This window comes from Podarcis pityusensis (assembly GCF_964106645.2).
Source record: "Podarcis pityusensis genome assembly, chromosome: 6".
NCBI lineage: Eukaryota > Metazoa > Chordata > Lepidosauria > Squamata > Lacertidae > Podarcis > Podarcis pityusensis.
This window is the reverse complement of record NC_138030.1, coordinates 93325371-93345203: the sequence shown is the minus strand read 5'-3', so window position 1 is coordinate 93345203 and position 19833 is coordinate 93325371. Positions and strand designations below refer to the sequence as shown.

The window sequence follows — 19833 nt, the reverse complement described above, 5'->3', positions numbered from 1 at the left end:
TGGATGAGAACTGGTGATGTGTGCTTTCAGTGATGGTTATATGTACCGTATGTATTGGGTGCCTGAGGTGAATGAACAGGTTTGAACATACCACTATAGGGAAAACTGCATCAATTGAAACTTGCATCAGTGGAGCTTGTATCTTTGTGTGGGATTATTGGGGCTTGTGCTTTTGTGACTGGGATCATGAGGTACATGCAAAATATATCTGGGTTTGGATTAAAGTATCCTTATTTGAGAACCTGGTGCAGCTCCCTCCCTCTGTGGGAAAGGCACCAGGAATTGCCACCCACCTGCATATTGGCACAGGTAGACAACAGAACCTTCTCTTTCTGTTCAGACTGGTAAGGTAAAGGACCCCTGGACTGTTAAGTCCTGTCAAAGGTGGCTGTGGGGTTGCGGTGCTCATCTCGCTTTCAGACCAAGGGAGCCGGCTTTTGTCCGCAGACAGCTTTCCAGGTCATGAAGCAGGTGCACCAGGGTTACAGTTCTGACAGCGAGGAAAAAAGCGTGGATGATAATGGAAACTAGAGCTCGGCGCCAGTTTCAGTGTCATCATCCACCCCTTCCCATACTGTGACTAGGAAAAGATGCTGAGGAGCTGTTACCTAGTGCTTTTGAAAAGCAGAGATCAGCCAGGTTGGAGAGAATTGAAGTTGTGCAAATGCCTGTGCCTCATCAAAAGGGGGAAAGGCTACTACTGGGGAATTTGGATCACTGTGTTTCCACTAGAAGCAGCAAGCAGCTTGCATAGTGGGCAAAGAAACATTCATTGGAGTAGTGCCTTTGGGCATGACCCCCAAATCTGCCATTCATTGCTGCTGTCTCAGGAAAGGCATTCTTCTGCAAAGGGCATCAGTTTCCACATTAAGTGACCACCATGGCAGGAGTGCTGCTGCTCATGTTGGCTTGTCTTCACTGACAATGCTACGTAATGGCATCATTGAACCAGTGCTTCCCATGATCACTACTGCTTCAAAACTCTCCTCCCATGCTGTCTTCCATGGCCTCTTGGTCTACATTCCCCTTTTGTTTTGGTTCAGTCCTCCTGTTGTCTCCTAACTCTTAGTCTGTCTACACCAGCACAACCAGCCAGTCTTGCAAACCTCACAGATCACAGGGGGCTGAGAATGGTGCATTTTAAAAACTAGCAGGGTGGTGGAGTGTGTGTAAATATTGAGCTGAACTGGGGTATTTGAATTCTTAACAATTTGGTACTAAATTTGCAGTTCCAGTTCTAATATAAATACAGAAATGACTTTCTCTCCATTCTCCTGTTAGCAGCTTTAACACAATCAGTTCACAGAACTTCACCCTTAATTCTGAAGCGGGTTTCATGGTTCAAATTGAGAGGTATAAATAAGATGTGACTATTTGGAGAATATGATGTTGAAAGAGGACTGTACAGTATGCAACTGATTGATGCTATACCATAATAGTAGAATATTCTAGTTTGGTTGCAATAACCAACCACCGTTGGAAAGAGGGCTATAGGATTTACATTGTTCTTAACGTAGCTCTGAAAAGTTTGTACAGAAGGGATGAGCTCTGTATGTATGTATGTGATTGTATAAAGTTGTGTCAACACAAGAATGGGTTATCAAGAGGCATGACCTCCTAAGGCACTGGACTCCCATCACCCCAAGCCAGTCTGGGTCAGGGATGATGGGAGTTGGGAGACCCGCAACATCTTGAGAGCCACAGGTTTCCCACTCCTGCCCTAAAGTAAGATTATGGTTCAAAATATATACCATATTTTTCGCTCTATAAGACGCACCAGACCACAAGATGCGCCTAGTTTTTGGAGGAGGAAAACAAGAAAAAAAATATTCTGAATCTCAGAAGCCAGAACAGTAAGAGGGATCGCTGTGCAGTGAAAGCAGCAATCCCTCTTGCTGTTCTGGCTTCTGGGATAGCTGTGCAGCCTGCATTCGCTCCATAGGACGCACACACATTTCCCCTTACTTTTTAGGAGGGAAAAAGTGAGTCTTATAGAGCAAAAAATACGGTAATTGGTTTGTATGCTTACTTCATCAAATACAAATTGTCAGTGTAAGCTAGCCTGACAATTTAAGGTGTTGGCATCGTTGGGAAAAAAGTTCTTTATACCCCCAGTTTAAACAATGTTTTTTGGCATAAGTCAACTTGGTGCCATTCATATGTTTTAGACTTGAACTTCCATAAGCCCCAGCCAGCACACAGCACATTGAATTGGACAGGAAGCTAAGAGGTTTACAATCTGTAGAAACCCAATAGGGCTAAATGATGATAAACATTTACCTCTGGGGGGCACTGCTTTCTAGGACAAAGTGGTGATTGACACTTGGATACAACCTTTGCTCTTTAATGTTTAAAATTGCCATTCTACATGTAAATAAGGTTTGCTTTTGGGAGATAGGAGGTACATTTGAACAGACAATGTCCTTGATTTAGCCCATTCTAATCAGAGTATCAGGGGATTTAATTTCCACTTAAAGTGAAAGTACAAAGTCAGGGTTAACAAATATCCAGACCATAAGAAATAAATGCTGTGTTAATTTAATAGCTGATAAGTTGCTGTAGGGCAGTGTTTCCATGGAGGAGCCTTTTGTAACATGTACTTTCACTTTCTAAACACTTCTTACTGGTCTGAGAGAGTAAGTTGATTTTCTAAGGAAAAGTATGTCAAGCCTCGAGTGCTCACTGAGCTGTGATACTGTAATTGAAATTAATAACTTCCTATAATGTCATTGACTGTGTTTTATTGTATCACTTCCAAAACAACAAATCCAGAAAAAATTGGAGAATCTGAGGAGATGAGTATTCATGTATGTGTACTTTTTGGAAGGAGACATTTCTGTGATGCCAAAGGTATAATTATGAAAGATGGAGATAGTACATAAGCTAATCTTGGTTTTCATGGATACCAGTGCAGACTATAAGATTTCAACTGCCTCCATAGTTTTCAGAGGCAGAGGGAGGATTTTTTTTCTTCCCCATTAACCTTTTAATTTCTTGTTGGTTGTAAGACGGAATGTAGTAAGGTCCCCTTTGCAACCTAGTCTTTGTTACCACAATGCATTTCCTGACATAGAAAAGGCAATATGTGTTTGAACGGTCACATCTTTTCCTCTTCTGCCTTGTCCAGTGTGGTTTCTATAGTCTTTATTCCTTTGGAGTATTTGTTTTCTTAGTTCTTATTTGTTTTCTTAGTTCTTCGCCTCATTGGGAAGCATTGTTTTTCCACAGACTTTATGAAAGTAAGGACTTCTATATCATGATTGTGCAGGAAATTAATTAGAATTTGCCAGTTCCCCATAAGAATTGAGAGATTATAGAAGTACTCATTAGATCTAAGATTCTAGCCTTGCTGACCTAAAGGGGGAACTGTCCTATTTTTGCCCTGAATCAAGTAGGCAGTATCTAGGTCTAGCTGTAAATATCCTGAACCAGTTCTTCAAACAAACAAACAAACAAACAAACAAACAAAAACAAACAACGGGGTGGGGGTGGGGTGTGTGTGTGTGTGTGTGTGTGTGTGTGTGTATATATATATATATATATACACACACATACACACATGGAATGCCTAAGGGATCCCAGGAACATAAAATAGATTGGATATCCTTCTCTGACATTGCACTCTTCCCTGCCCTCCACTGTCACAGAAACCCCTGAAGACCTGACCTGGCACCTGAGTTCTGACATCACGAGCCAAAAAGAGCATCCTTGGGATGACTTGGAAGCAGCTTGGATCTGAAGCTGTCCCAATACCCTGGTATACCCCTAAAACAAAATTTAGACCAGTAATTTACTTCTAATTGAGAAGTAAATTACTGGTCTAAATGGGAAATGTTTAAAGAGAAAATGAAGATGGAGTCCAAGAATGCTATCCCAACATAACTGCATATTGTTGCGTGACAACATGGCATCAGAAATCACCCTGTGTTCTGGTGGCTTGCTACTTTTATCCAGCAATGTATGTTGTTGTATATGTTTATGCACTTCTCTTCAGAGTAGAGAACAAACACAGTTGAGGGAGTCCAAGTGCATGTGCAAATTCACCATTAGCTTGTATCCAGGTTGGAGTTAGTGTTTGCTTTGTATATACATCTTGATTCAAGTTAGAGTGGATTATTGGCTCTGTAAGAAGTATTTTGCTCCACCTGATCTGTCAACGTGTCTTTTTCTTTGACTCACCAGGGTGCAGTGACAGTTCTAGACAGAAAAACAAAAGTGAGGTGGATCTCCAAAGATGTTGTGGATTAGTTCATTTCTCAGATTTTTTTTATTGATATGGAAAAGGATGAATTGATCCACAGAAAAATGATTCACAAATAATCCATTAAGCAAAAAAAACAATAAATATCATCTGATATAGTACATTGCTTGAGAAAAATAAGAATATAGGCAATGTTCTTAATTTTACAAAACTAATTAACTGTAGGACTGAGCATGATTCTGTTCTTTATCATTCCAGTATATAATGAACATATACTATTATGCAATAAAGCTTTTATTACTCCATCTGCTCTCTCTTTTCTTAATAATAAGCTTAAGTATATGCATCTCATTGCAGATTATTTATTTATTGCATTTATATCCTAACTTTTCTCCAAGGAACTCATGGTGTCATACAGTTATCTCCCTCTTCATTTAATCGCCACAAGGTTAGGCTGTGAGGCAGTGACTGGTTCAAGTGACCCAGTGAGCTTCCTTGCTGTGTGTGGATTCAAACTCTGGTCTCCCAGGTACAGTACTAGTCCCACACCCTAAACATCTAAACCTCCATGATGAAACTCTGTCTCTGTTTAGTAGCTAATTGGCATTTTAGCTGTTGCTTGTAGATGGATAATCATCCTTCTGCATCCCATGTATTATATTGCCAAATCACACAACTATTGTGCCAGATGCCACTGTATCCTATCAGTTCTCTAATACTCTAAAATTACTTCCCAGTACCCCTTTGATTATTCACACAGCCCCCAGAATATGTGCAATATCTCCTCTTGTGTTTATGCCCCTCCTACACCATCACCTTCTCTGGGTATATTTGGATTAATCTGGGTGTTAAATATCACCTTAGGTCCAGGGACCCTCTGGGTCAGATTGGGAGTGGGTACAGTAAGGAGAAAGAGAACAGGAAAGGGAAGTCTCATCTTGGGAGTAGAGGTCCATTCACATGATGTTGGTTATTGCCCATGATTTCTTTTGGAGCTATAAAAGGTAAAGGACCCCTGACAGTTAAGTCCAGTCGCGAACGACTCTGGGGTTGCGGCGCTCATTTCGCTTTACAGGCCGAGGGAGCCAACGTTTGTCTGCAGACAGTTTTTCCGGGTCATGTGGCCAGCATGACTAAGCCGCTTCTGGCAAAACCAGAGCGGTGCACGGAAACGCCGTTTACCTTCCCGCTGGAGCGGTACCTATATCTACTTGCACTTGACGTGCTTTCGAACTGCTAGGTTGGCAGGAGCAGGGACCGAGCAACGGGAGCTCACCCCGTCGTGGGGATTCGAACTGCCGACCTTCTGATTGGCGAGCCCAAGGCTCAGTGGTTTAGACCACAGTGCCATTGGAGCTGTAGCCCACGTCTATTTCCATCTTAATAATAATGATAACAATAATAATAATAATAATAATAATAATAATAATTTATTATTTTTACCCCGCCCATCTGGCTGGGTTTCCCCAGCCACTCTGGGCGGCTTCCAACAAAGATGAAAAATACACTAAAATGTCACATATTAAAAACTTCCCTGAACAGGGCTGCCTTCAGATGTCTTCTGAATGTCAGGTAGTTGTTTATCGCTTTGACATCTGATGGGAGGGCGTTCCACAGGGCGGGCGCCACTACCGAGAAGGCCCTCTGCCTGGTTCCCTGTAACCTGGCCTCTCGCAGTGAGGGAACCACCAGAAGGCCCTCGGAGCTGGACCTCAGTGTCCGGGCAGAACGATGGGGGAGGAGACGCTCCTTCAGGTATACTGGACCGAGGCCGTTTAGGGCTTTAAAGGTCAGCACCAACACTTTGAATTGTGCTTGGAAACGTACTGGGAGCCAATGTAGGTCTTTCAAAACCGGTGTTATATGGTCTCAGCGGCCGCTCCCAGTCACCAGTCTAGCTGTCGCATTCTGGATTAGTTGTAGTTTATATCCAGCATTTCCTCCAAGAAGCTGAAGATGGTGTGCATGCTCCCTACCCATTTTATCCTCTAAACAACTTTGTGAAGTAGGTTAGGCTAAAAGATAACTGGTCTAAGTTCAACCAGAGCAGAATTCACCTAAAGCAGTCATGTCCAAAGTCCGTTTTGTGGGCCTAATCCGGCCTGCTGGTCTGTTTAATCTGGCCCCTGTGGCAGTTTATTTCCCAGGGTAATTTGGCCCTTCACTTCATCAAATCTGGCCCCCTTTGAAAATGTTTGGACACCTCTGACCTAAAGCGACCCATCTGCTGTGCAGAAGGACTTCTGCTTACGCAACAGGGCTTTTTACTTCCCACAGCCACAACACCCCATTAAATTGGCTTGGAGTGGAGAACTCAAGAGTAGCATGAGTGGGGAAGACACAGGGGGTTGTACATCCACAAGCATTTCAGCTTGCCCAGCGGAGTGATTGCTTTAGCCTGATGTTGCAAAATTCTATTTTCATTCGCCTTGGTAAGAACTTTACCAACTATCTAGTTACTTTAATTTTATTACTATTTTGAACATTTTCTTTGGGAGGCATTTTGCTTCTCTGCTTCATATTAATACAGTCATACCTCGGGTTACAGACGCTTCAGGTTGCTTGTTTGCGGGTTGCGCACCACGCCGAACTCGGAAGTACTGGAACGGGTTACTTCTGGGTTTCAGTGCTTGCGCATGTGCAGAAGTGCTGAATCGCAACCCGCGCGTGCGCAGACACGGCACTGCGGGTTGCGAACGTGCCTCCCGCACAGATCACGTTCGCAACCCGAGCGTCCACTGTACTACTCCATATTTAGTTACGACTCTGAGTTAGGAAATAGTACAGAGCTAGGTTTTCTTTATACTAGACCAGGGATGGGGAACCCTTTTCAGCCTTTGAGGGCCACATGCCAGTGGTGGAAGGGGTTGGAGACAAAAGAGGACAGAGTATCAGGTTTTTAAGGCTTGATGTTTTTATTATGTTTTTAGATATGTTGTAAGCTGCCCAGAGTGGCTGGGGAAAATCAGACAGATGGGCGGGGTATAAATAATAAAATATTATTGTTATTATGAATGTACATTTTTCTTTGCACAGTAAGCTAGTTTCTGCACAGACACAGTCACTCACTCACTATCTATCCTCCATCCAGGCAAGCAAAATGCATTATCAAAGTTCAAGGACACATTCCAGCAAGGCAAAAACACTCTAGGATAGTTTTGCTGAGGTTCCTCAACCCTGTACTTGTTTTAGATTGATTTTCTGTTGCATTGTTTTTTTAAAATGTCACTGTTTCTTTTTGTACAGAATCCACAGCATTTTAAATGTGCTGATTATGCCTTGTTTCATTATTGAAGCTTCATTATGCATAAACCAGGTTGTCATATGATTTAGCTTTGCAGCTAGATAATTGCATTTATGGTTTTGAAATCCTAAGCCTTCTGCTCTTTTTGGTTTGTAAAGTGTTTTTGGTGCTATCCTTGGTCTTTTCCCAGACCAAAAGAAATTAAGTAAGTTTTGCCAGTTGTTAAAAATTTGGAAAGATATCAGCAGTGGAATGAGTACAAACAAAAGCTTTGGAAGAACATTCAGCTGTAAAACTGGTAGTCATCTATCAATATCTTTGTCTTTTCATATAAACTGTCGTGGTTAATTTTGACCATGTAGTTTACATTCTAATATATCCTAATTCCTAAATATGACAGATCTTTGGAGAATTAGATATTGTGTGAAATCATATCTTAGCTTTTTGTAGGTAACCCCCCCTCTCATTACGATTTTTAAAGGTTTACCTTGTATCCTGAAGTATTTCTGAATTTGTATTATAAAGTTTCAGGTAAAATGTTTCTGGGTTCATTTAATAACAGTAACCCTGGGGGATGGGGTAGTTCATATTTGTCTTCGGCATTCCGAGAATTGTTTATGAAAGAGAAAAAATAAAAAATCGTATAATAAAGCAATAAAATAACAGCATAGCACAGGATAAAAACTCCAGAGAATCAAATTCTCTAACTTCCCCAGTAGCAATTCATATGCTTTAAAAGTTTAGTGAAGAGATCTCTTTCAACAACATCAGATGCTGGCATTAGGAAGTCGTATTTCTTTGGTATTCAAGTTATTAAGTTCAAAGGGCCAACTCATACTTACACAGAACTGGGGAAAGCAAAAGTATGAGAATCCTTGTGAAAAGGGGGCTCTTGGATTTTTCTTACGGTGACCTCTGAGATGGAAAAAGGAGTTGCAAATTCCTTTCACTTCTTTCCCTCCTTAAATGTAATGTCAGAACAAGCATTTAGAGGCCCCAGTCTTGCAGACAGAAACTTTAGCTTTTCAGCCCCCACTCCCCTTTGCCTCTCTTTTGCTGATTGGCTGCAACAATTTCAGGAAGAAACCATTGAGAGAAGGTGAAATCCTACAGTAGAAATGTTTCCATAGGAAACAGTGGAAATTGTGGACTCGTTATGCAAACACTCACCTAACAATTGTAAGCAGGACCTGCGTGTATACACATCCATGTTTTGTGTCATGTACGTATAAGAAGGAGTTTCATCAACACTGGGAGCTGTGTTAATTAAAAAGCAGAAATTTACTATAAAATCTAAAGTTGATCAGAATGAGGAACAATCTTCTTTGCAGTTGCTAGTGCAACTAGTTTGCGCTATAGGAGATGGATAAACATAGATGACTGAACCTCTCTGATGAACATCAGTTACTTTAAAACTATCAACCTGCCCTTGAGTTAAGAACTTAGAGGGAAGACCTGTTGAGCTTACTGCAATTGAATGAGATCTGCTACATAGCCACTAGGGAAAGGGTTTTTTCTCGGTTCGTGCCCTGGTTGTGGAATTCCCTTCCCTCTGAGTTTTCATTGCCAGCTCAAAATTTATTTGTTTGCTCAGGCATTTGTCAATTAGGTGGCTATTGTTTGATTCTGTTTTAATTACTGTTTTATCTGTTCAGGGTGGTTTGTCTGTGCTTGCCCTGTGAATTTGGTCTTGATGAAACTATGATGTGTTTTTATGGGTTTTACTGTACCCCAACCTGGGATTTTTTGTTGATGAAGGGTAGGTTTAAAATGTTTTTACTGCCAGCTTTCCCTTGTCTTTACATTTTTATTATGTTGGACCTATGTTTTATTTGGAGACGGTAGGCCTGTTTCTTTAGGCATATTTACGAACTATTCAACCTCTCAAACATATGGATAAAAAGACATCAGTAAGAAAAAGAGCTGACAGCATTTGTTTATGGTAGTGTTTTGCTGGCTCAATTTAAACCCTGTTCAAACTAGGGTTTTTGATTTTGGTTGGGAGAACAAATGCAAACCATGATTTGCCTAAAAACTGTTAATGCAGGAAAATCTACTGTCAGGCATCATACAGCAGAACCAGAAGTAAGTCCTATTGAATTCAGTGGGGCTTACTCGCAAGTAAGTAGTGTTGGAATTGCAGCCTCAATGACCTTACCGTCCTGCTTTTTATATTTTTAAAAGCCCAATCAAAACATCTGGCTACATTTCTGAACAACAACAAAAGTTTCATACTTGGGGTAGATTGTCAGTTATCAGGAAGTGATATCCTTGCACGTCTGTCTGGTAAGGTAGAATGAGTTAAGAAAATACATAATTCACTACAGTCCTTTGCATGTCTACTTTATATGTCTCATTGAGTGGGACTTGCTCCCAGATAATTAAGTATTGGATTGCTGCCTAACAGTGTAGCACTAGACATGCCTACTCCCAGATACATGTGTTTAGTAATAAAGTCCCAGTGGCATATCTCTTAGCCTACAATATATGAGTAGCCTTATTAATTTGATCAAGATAATATAAAATAAATATAATTCGGTGGGTTGTATTCAATGAAGACATTACGCGGGCAAAACAAGCTCCACTTGTGCAACAGAAATTCCACCCCCCCCCGTACTTCTCCCCCCCCCTCGAAAACACCTGCCCCGAACAAATTGCAGGGGCAGGAACGGGAAACTCAGGAACGAGGAGCACATTCCATTCGTGCATTGACTTACTTGGATTCAACCCTATATCTTTGACAAAGTTTGCTTCTTCGCTATCCTAGCATTTCCACTATCCAGATGAAAGAGACAGTAGTAAAAATCAACAAGTCATTTTATAAAGGATGCTCAATCATATGTGGTATTACTCAAATAAAAGTTTTAAGTACAGTGCATGAAATTATGAAATCTCAATACCGTTGGGGCTCAATCAACTGCTAAAAAGAAAAAAATCAGTATAAAATTGTATGTTGAGGTAGTGTTATTACCTTTTGTTTTTTTGTTTTTAAACACTCTTGACTGTAAAATTCATCTTTTATTCTCTAAGCTGGAACAGTTCCTGCCTGTTCTCTGCCTTATCAAAGAAATACACCTAAAGTCTCTTGCAAGAAGCATTGAATTCACCAATTGTAATGAATTTTGGCTGATTTTAGGCTGCTGTTAGCAAACAAATTATTTAACATGGCCTTGGCATAAAATATTTTCATAGCCTTCCTCTTGCATTTAAATATACAGTATACCAGATTTTCAGTTTGTTCAGCTTCTGCTGTGCAGGGTTGAGACTATGTTAAATTTTGTTGTGTCTGGTTCAGGCTTTGGTTGTAAAAAGGTCAAGAACCTTTTCCAGCCTCATGGTCACATGGGCAACCTTCCAGGGGCCGCACGCCAGTGGTGGGCAGGGCCAGAGTCAAAGCGGTAGGCGTAATCAATGTAAATTTTACTTTTGTATAGCAGGCTTGACTTCTACCCCCAATTGGACTCCTCTTTAACCCCCATCCATGCCAACTAGAGTCCTTATCAGAATTCCCTTCACCCCCCCCCCAAAGAAAAATGTGATGTAAGGCTGATGAAGGATGTGGTTTGAGGAAAGTCCCAACGGTGCTATGCATGATGTTCTGCATGCATATTGGGACACTTCACGGTTTCCTCTTCTGGCTACTGCCCCACAAATGTCTTCTGGAACAGCATTTTATGAAGTGCAAAGGGATAGCACACCTCAGTGTGTACACTCATCGGCTTTTCTGGTTTTTAACCAGAAAATATATTCATAGAACTTGAGAAATCTCTTTGTATTGTGTTTTTAAATGTACAGCATTTTTGTACAACATTGTGCAACATTGTGCAAACATGCAATTTGATTTCACATTTCTGTTTTGGATTTGTTATTTATGAGTTGGTATTTGTTATCTTTTCTAAAGATAACAATTGTATGTGGTTTTTATCTTCCAGAACTGAGGTTTCTCTGCCAAACTGGGATGTGGATATTAAATTGAACCACTCACATTAGGAAATAGATTGGATCCACCCTATTGGCTTTTGCACTACTTATGCTTCCTTGATGGATTGCTGTCTCTATTTCAGAACTGTGAAAGCTTCTCTGCTAGACCATCACTTTGTGGCACAGAACAGCTTGTGCTTCCATGTTTCCAATTATGAAGAGATTAAATGTAAAGTACATACACATAAATTTCTCTCCCTTTGTGGTTTTATTTATTTTACTAGGTGTTTTGTTACTCAAGCATAATGTGACTTTTCTTTTGAAACACCAACATAATTTTATGTTTATACAGTATATAAACATAAAGTACTGGCTATTTTACATCCAGGATTAAGTCAGTCTCATTTCTCATGCCGTAAACTGCTTTATGCTTTCTTAGTGGTATTACTCCATTTCTGGTTCTTGACACCCGTTGGAGCCGCCTCCACTCAAAATAGCTTAATCCCAGATTCTTTGCTATTATTGAGAGTGTAATTTATAACAACTTTTTTTAAATGTAGGAGAAATCTAGAAATACATGCACCTCTGAAACAAAGTGTTCAGTTTGCCTTGGAAATAAGTTACAGCACAGCTTAATTTGGCTGTTTTGGAAGCATGAGTTTCTGTGTGAAATGAGATATTTAATTACTTTTCCTACTAGAAATAATGGAGAAGCTGGTCATATTAAGGGTGTTAAAACTGTGACAGCCCAGTTAGCATTCTCTTATGCTCTCTCCCAGTCTCAAAGGACTGAAGAGAATGGGTATGTTGCCCACTTGCCTCCTGGCATGCTGTTCAGGAGCCCCCCCTTGAAATGAAACAGTCCACGTCTGGGTTGGAAATGGTGCTAACCTTATTGGATGCAGCTATCCCAAGGTTTGGCATGGCATAGGGGAGCCTACTGATTTTGGTCAGCCTATGTTCTGGGTGCCCACTATGCAGGCTGGCCACCTTTTTGTGGGCTGTTTTGGGGGTCCCTGCAGACAATGAGGATGTGTGATGGATGCAGGCTGATAATGGTACTATAATGTAGCTAGGAAGGTAAGTCACACCCTCAAATCCTGCTGGTAGTGTAGGGATGAGGCATCTGCTGTGGCTCTGGAAGAGCAGGTGCAAGAAGACTCTTTTGGGGCCGCTACTCGATAGATGAATTTGAGGTGACTCAGTGGGACCCGCAGCTGGGGAAATGTACATTTCTTCACCTGCAGAATATTACCAATCAAACCCTGTAAAGTCACCAACTTAACATGTGCTTGGGCATTTAAAAATTTCAGATATTTTCTAGGCATGCCGTTTAACTTTTTACCCGTGGTGTAAATTTGCTTACTTCATTTATGTTGTACAATTTGATGATGGAAATATAGGATCTGGGAGTAAGAAACCAGGCATTTTTCTATCGAGAGTGCTTTCCTTTGACTTATGGGTTCACCACTCTTTCACCTCTTTCTGCCAGACATGTTCATGATTTAGTTGGCAACCATTGGCATTCTATATGAATTATCATAGGTTTTTTTTGTTCCTGCGTTAGATGACAGACTTTTTCACTTTTTCACTGCCAGCTGTACTTGAAAAATATCAGGTGTGTCGTTTTGTGAAGAAACCTCAAATTTTTGATGATCAAATCCAAGAGACTTCTAGACAAAAACCCACCTACACATTAAGGGACGGTGCAAGTTTTTGTACTTGAAGTGCCACAGTTTGTTTAGGCATAAATTTTGGATTTGTAGGTTGTTCATTGTCCAGTATATAGCCACATTTGTTTACGTAGTGCTGAGCATCATTGGCCAGTTGATACTGTGCTTGCATTATTTAAATGTTAGAGAACTTTTGGCTGCTGAGCACAAAAAGGGTCATGTTGAACAATTCAAACTGTGCAAGTCTGGTGCATGTATTTATAGAGTAAGCAAATTGTGATTAGTATTGTGAAGGGTTCCAGAGTTCTCATTGGTGTTGAAAAATGCCCACCTGAGGTTTTGAGTTACTTATTGTAAACTGCCCTGCTACGGAGTTTCTGAATCATGTAATCTCTGAAGAATGACTGACCCTGCAGAATGTTTTTGAAAATACTAACTTAGGTTTGGTGCTGTTTAAACATGTTTGGAGGCTGATGTGAAAATCTGGTTTCTGATGCAGGTATTTAAGCTTAGCTGCTAACAACAACATGAGCTGTCCTATTGCTTCTTTTGTTCTGAAGGGAGATTTGTGGTTCCCCTCCATTTTAAGATCTTGCAGTGACTGATGTAATGTCTTGTTGATCATTGACCTGTGGTCATCAAAGTGGAAGGAAAGGGAGTTAAGAGTGACAAAATACTGAATTTTAGGTAAACAAAAATGCATTTGAGAGAAGGTACTGACAGCTTTTTTTTTATTGTGCAAATGGCTCAGAGCAGAAGATAGATAGATAAACTTTATTTGCATTAGCCAATGGCCATAGCAACATAAAACAAGCAATATATACACTTAAAAAGGCAACAATGGGTAAAAAGGACAATCAAATGATCAAGTTTATCGTTCAGATAGTGGCCTTTAATCTCATTGCACCCTCCATAAACCTGGCAACCTTTGCTGTTGTCTGATCATTTTGACCTGATAACAGAAAGAACAATGTGGCCGCAGATGAGCGGCCTGGGATAGTAAGTAAGAGTGGGGGTGATGATCTCATTCCTCAGATCTTTATAAAGGGGACAGGACAGGGGAACATGAGTCACTGCTTGCAGATTACTATCTCCACAGGGGCAGAGTCGTTTCTCAGTTGGAATCTTTTGGCACCTGCCCTCAAGTACGGTGGAGGGCATTACATCCAATATGGCCAGTGTGAAGGCACGTCTGTATTTTGGGATAGTTAATTTATACAAATATGGTGCCAGGGAATCAAACCGAGAGGAGGAAAAAAAGGCATACCAAGGACAGAGTTTCTTTATAATGGCCAGATTGTTCTGTTGCTCTAAGCCCTTCAGACGCTGTCCAGTTAGCCTTTTTGCTTTAATAAAGCCCATCGTGAGAAGCTGATGTGGGTGGAGTCCACAGGAGAGGAATTTTTGGTGCACAATTTTGGACCACACACTTTTATGGGGGTCTTGTGTCACTAAGGGCAGTAGACCGGGAGGATTTAGATTTAGACAGAGCCAATAATTAAGAGTAGAAGGGTTAAACTGCCACCTGTACCTGGTTTAAATGATATGAGAGCCCTTGGAGAAAATACTTGTGCAACTACCTTCCCCCAGATTAAAGTGTGACTGAAAGTGCAATATGAGATGGGGTAAAGTGAATCTATATGTATAACTTGAAAGGCTTTGCGAGTACAGTGTTTATAAATTTTAAGTTTGAGAAGTGCTATGATTGAAAGTGAAAAGCAAACTTTTAGGCTAGAAACATTGTGGGCTAAAGTGTAATATAAGGTATTGTCCTTAATTATAGTTACCGTATTTTTCGCCCTATAGGACGCACTTTTCCCCCTCCAAAAATGAAGGGGAAATGTGTGTGCATCCTATGGGGCGAATGCAGGCTTTCGCTGAAGCCTGGAGAGCGAGAGGGGTCGGTGCGCACCGACCCCTCTTGCTCTCCAGGCTTCAGGAAGCTATCCGCAAGCCTTGGGAGGGCTGCGTGAAGTTGCGCAGCTCTCCCACGGCATGTGGAGAGCTGCCTGCACCCTGAAGCCTGGGGGCGCGCTGAGCTCAGCGCCCCCAGGCTTCGGGCTTTGCGCAGCTCTCCCACGGCTTGTGGAGAGCTGCCTGTTCTGGGGGCTGGGGTCGGGGGAAGCTCGTGCCTGGGGGGGGGGAATAATTTTTTTTCTTTATTTCCTATTTTTAATTATTTTGCAGTTGGCATGTCGTAAAAAAATCAGATGAAAGGTAGTTAAACATCCCCAATACAGGAAGCACTATACAGCAAATGGTACATTGATGAATCAGGAGGCGTTGTCATTATCCTAGCGAAGCAATCTTTCTTTTGTTACAACAATTTAATTTCTGACTTATTTATAGCAGGGGTTTTCCTGTGTGTAGATCCACCCTAAGAGGGAAATCTTGTTTTTTGTTTTTATTAAAGCACATCACAAATGAGGCATTCAGGAAGGAATATCACCACTGGGCTCATGTGTGTTGAATAGCCTACTTTCAGGAAGTTGTGAAAGTAAGACACCCCACTCTAGATAAGAGGTTCTCAAAGGGCATGGCACACCACACTGATGTGACAGGAGAGGATAGCAAATGTGGTGGGAAGATTCAAGGACAATCAAAGAAACATTTAAACATTTCTGTGTAGCGTAATATAGTATAATATAATATAGGAAAAGACAGTACACCACCCGGGACATTCTGTTTCCTCTGCACACTACTGCCTCTGTCCCATTCAGCAGAGAGTCACCTACTACCACCACATGCCTCTTCCTCTGGGACGTGGCAGGAATCTTTCTATCCACTGTCCCTTCCAAAGCCTCTTGGAATCTCCCCCTTGCGTATTGGAGCCTATCTGGATATTGTTGGGATAGGTTACAAAGGCAGGAAACTTATGGCTTGAATACTTCCTACTCCTTCCTTTCAGCTTGCCTTCCCCAGAGTGCATTCCCTTTCTCTGATATCATCTCCATGGAAGGTAGCAAGTGGGTTATCAGCATACTTATCCAGGGTCAGTAGCCTTGGATCTGAAGGGGTGAGGTCAAGAACGGGAAAAGACTCCTCCAAGTCCATCTCCTCCTGTCTCTTTCTCCTCTGGGGAATGGCTGGAATCATTCTGTACACTGTACCTTTCACAGTACCTTGGTGTCTTCTGAGGTTGCCAACTGCTGTCCTAGCTCCTCTGGCCCAGAATGCTGCTGTTCTGTGTGCCCAAGAGTCTTGCCCTTGCACAGCGTAACTTTCCACCCTGCTCCAGAGGATTTGAAGAACAATGTCCACAGGATCTCCTTCTTGGTCTGTCACTGCCATTGCCAGTTCAGACCCCACCAATATAAGTGAAGTGAGTTTTGTTTGTTCGCCCTAATGTGAATCTCTTTAAGCATGCTTAGATTGAGGCACCCCCCCCCCCCAATTTCCTCTAAACAAGGAAACTTTACTTATTGGTTTTGGAACAAGTCAGTATATTAAACCATAGAATCTGAAGGTAGTTAAATATCCTAGCTTGTTCTGAATGTGGCAGCCATAGTTTCCTAGTTTGAATGAAATGGGAAGCTGTTTAATTAGAGATTACTTGCTTTGATTGCTTCATTCCATGAAGGAAGAAACAAAGGGCTGCATACAAATCTCAGCTTAATAAGATCAAATTTAATAATATGAATGTGACCAATATCTGATTAAAAATAATTACACTGGAAATCACTATGAAATAGGACCAATAAAAGTTTGTTGGGATTTGTTCTCAGCACAAGGTGGCAGCAGTGCATTAAGTAGAAGGCAGACCAAATATTTTTGTAAATCTGCAGTCATCAAAGGTTTACATTCTCATTTTAAAATGATGTTGGCTAAACAGCAGCATGAATATGCATTCTGTAAACTGATGAAAACAAGCAGCACTCTTAAAATAAACAGCTTAATGCATTAATAGTCTCCGATTAGCTAAGCAATTGGTGATAATCAAGCTAATGTATTCCTTTATTTCGATCTCTTTAAAGCTATTTATTTACATCACAAACTGATTTCCTGCCAAAGAAAATCCTATTCAAAGCAGCAACCGGCATTGTAATGAGACTACAACATAATATATCATACATGTGCTTAAATACAGAATAATTGTGCACATAAAATGAGAGTCAGCAGCTGCCAAATTTCTGTCGGAATATATGATTTATTTATTTATTTTACTAATTTCCCCATTTGAGAACAGAAGAAGTTTGGCAGCCATTTTTTGGGAAGGGCCATGCCATAATTGTAGCATTGCAGCCTAAGATACACTGTTTCAAGCAGCAACAAAAATGTCAAAGGAAGAATCAGGAGTGCAGCCGGCTCCTGATTTTTTTTCTTTGAAATTGCAGTCACCCGGTATCAAGACTTGTTAGGTGGCTGGCTCTGTCCACCTATCAAAGTGATCCACCAAAGATTGGCCATCTCCACTGGTTCCCAAACCCCTATTTTTCAGAATGTAAACTGGACACTATGTGCATTTAATATAAAACTGGAAAAATAAGACAAAAGCCAACCAGTCCACGGGTTAACCATTCATTCACAGTTGGAATGACATTAGAGTTGCAATAGTTATTTTTGAATCTTTTTCCATAAAACATCCCAAAGCTATTTAAGAATAACAACTTTTATCAAACCAATTTTATAAGCACATATATGTTATTGAACCTTCAGGTTTTGTTTAATTTAATTCAGGGGTGAGGAACCTTTTTTTGGCCTAAAGGCTGCATTCCCTCTTGGCCAACCCTCTGGCAGCTACATGCTATCATAGGGCAGAGAATCTCTCTTTTCCATGGATGAGGTAGGAATGGGAGCAGAAAGACCAAGAAGCTGGAACAAGATCTCACCCCCTTATCCCTTTCTCTGTAGCAATTCTTCTGAACCATCAGAGACTTTTAAGATTTTCTGTCTTAAATTAAAAGCACATGTAGTATTTATACAGATGGAATTCAGGTCCTCTACTATTTTGGCACAAATACTTCACTATTTGATAGTGCACTCAAAAGTGAACTTTGTCTCATGAAATAACCAATTAGTTCTAATTTGCTGTTGTGTATCATCCATATATCTTGCCACAATCTTCTGAAGGGTCAACTGGATTGCAAGGGAATCACAATATCAGTTGCATAATATGGTATATGTAATAATAATAATAATAATAATTAATAATTTTTATTTATACCCCGCCCTCCCCAGCCAAGGCCGGGCTCAGAGAGGCTTACAAGCAATAATAAAAACAAGTTGAATGATTACAACTTAAAAACAAAATTAAAATACAACATTAAAATATTTAAACATTAAAATATTAAAATATAGCCTCATTGTAGGAGGAGAAGGAAAGGAAAAAAGAAAGAGAGGGAGGGAATCAAATTGGCTCCAAGCCAAAGGCCAGGCGGAACAACTCCGTTTTACAGGCCCTGTGGAAAGAAATCAGATCCTGCAGGGCCCTGGTCTCATGAGGCAGAGAGTTCCACCAGGCTGGAGCCAGAGTTGAAAAGGCCCTGGCTCTGGTTGAAGCCAATCTAACTTCCTTAGGGCCCAGGACCACTAGGGTGTTGCTATTTATGGACCTTGAGGCTCTCCGTGGGGCACACCGGGAGAGGCGGTCTCGTAGGTACGAGGGTCCTAGGCCGTGAAGGGCTTTAAAGGTCAAAAGCAGCACCTTAAATCTGACCCTGTACTCTACCAGGAGCCAGTGCAGTTTGAAAAGCACTGGGTGAATATGCTCCCATGGCAGAGACCCCGTGAGGAGCCTCGCTGCAGCATTCTGCACCCACTGGAGTTTCTGGGTCAGCTTCAAGGGCAGCCCCGCGTAGAGCGAATTACAGTAGTCAAGCCTGGAGATGACCATCGCATGGATCACTGTGGCCAGGTCGGGGCGGGAAAGGTAAGGGACCAACTGCTTGATGCGGCGAAGGTGGTAAAATGTCGCCTTGGCTGTTGCTGTAACTTGCGCCTCCATGGAAAGGGAGTACTTGATTGAAGTCTTCTGTAATCCCATAGTTGGACAAACATTCCTGCCCCATGTTACACTTTGGATGATCTGTTTGACTTTCTTGATTTATGGAACCATAAGCTGCTTTTTAAATTTTCTTTCAGGAGTGATGACTCTGAAGATGAATCATTAAAGCCATCGCTGCAAATGTAGGGCAGTAAATCAATGGTGTGGACAGTATGGACCTAATGAATGGGCAGCCCAGCAATGTTAATATTGCAGCTACTGCTTCAGAGGTAAGGAGTCAGCAATAGTCAGCTTAAAAAAATGCAGGCGCATAGTACATGTATACAACAGTGCAGCTTGAAAGAAGAATGTATTTTGGTACGCAATAAGTTCCTGTTCTTTGCTGGAGTATTTTAAGCAGGGATCATGAAAATTTTAAAACTTGGAAAGGGTGCCTCTGAAATTTGGTACAGTCTAGGTAAATGGGATGTTTTAGTGGTGCTCCCCCTTTGTGGAATGCCCTCCCTAGGCAAAAATGCCTGGCGCCATCACTGTCAGTCTTTAGAAGCCAGACAGAGATGTTTTTATTTACCAAGGCCTCTCTTTCGGCTTTTGAGCAGGTATGCATTCATATTTTCAATTTTGTATTTTTGTTTTCTTAGAAGAGTAGCAGCTCGGAGTCATTAAGTGACAAAGGTTCTGTTGAACTGAAGAAAAGTTTTGATGCAGTGGTATTTGATGTTCTGAAGGTTACACCCGAGGAATATGCAGTAAGTAATTAATAAGTAAATGTTTTGCTAATTTAATAGTCTTGCAGTCCAGTCCTTTAAATGTTTCCTCAGAAGCCCCATTAAGCTTAGTAGGAGTCACT

General features: G+C 41.2%; 1 protein-coding gene across 2 annotated transcripts in view; it reads left to right on the top strand.

Moving 5' to 3' along the window:
* The window catches only part of RALGPS2 (Ral GEF with PH domain and SH3 binding motif 2), a 97624-nt gene that overhangs the window by 3069 nt on the left and 74722 nt on the right, over positions 1-19833 (top strand). For both annotated transcript variants that reach the window (XM_081012198.1, XM_081012199.1), the window contains exons 2-3: positions 19121-19252; positions 19625-19732. In XM_081012198.1, coding sequence (XP_080868324.1) covers positions 19196-19252; positions 19625-19732 — 165 coding nt within the window. In that variant the 5' untranslated portion in view covers positions 19121-19195. The remainder of the gene's footprint in view (positions 1-19120; positions 19253-19624; positions 19733-19833) is intronic.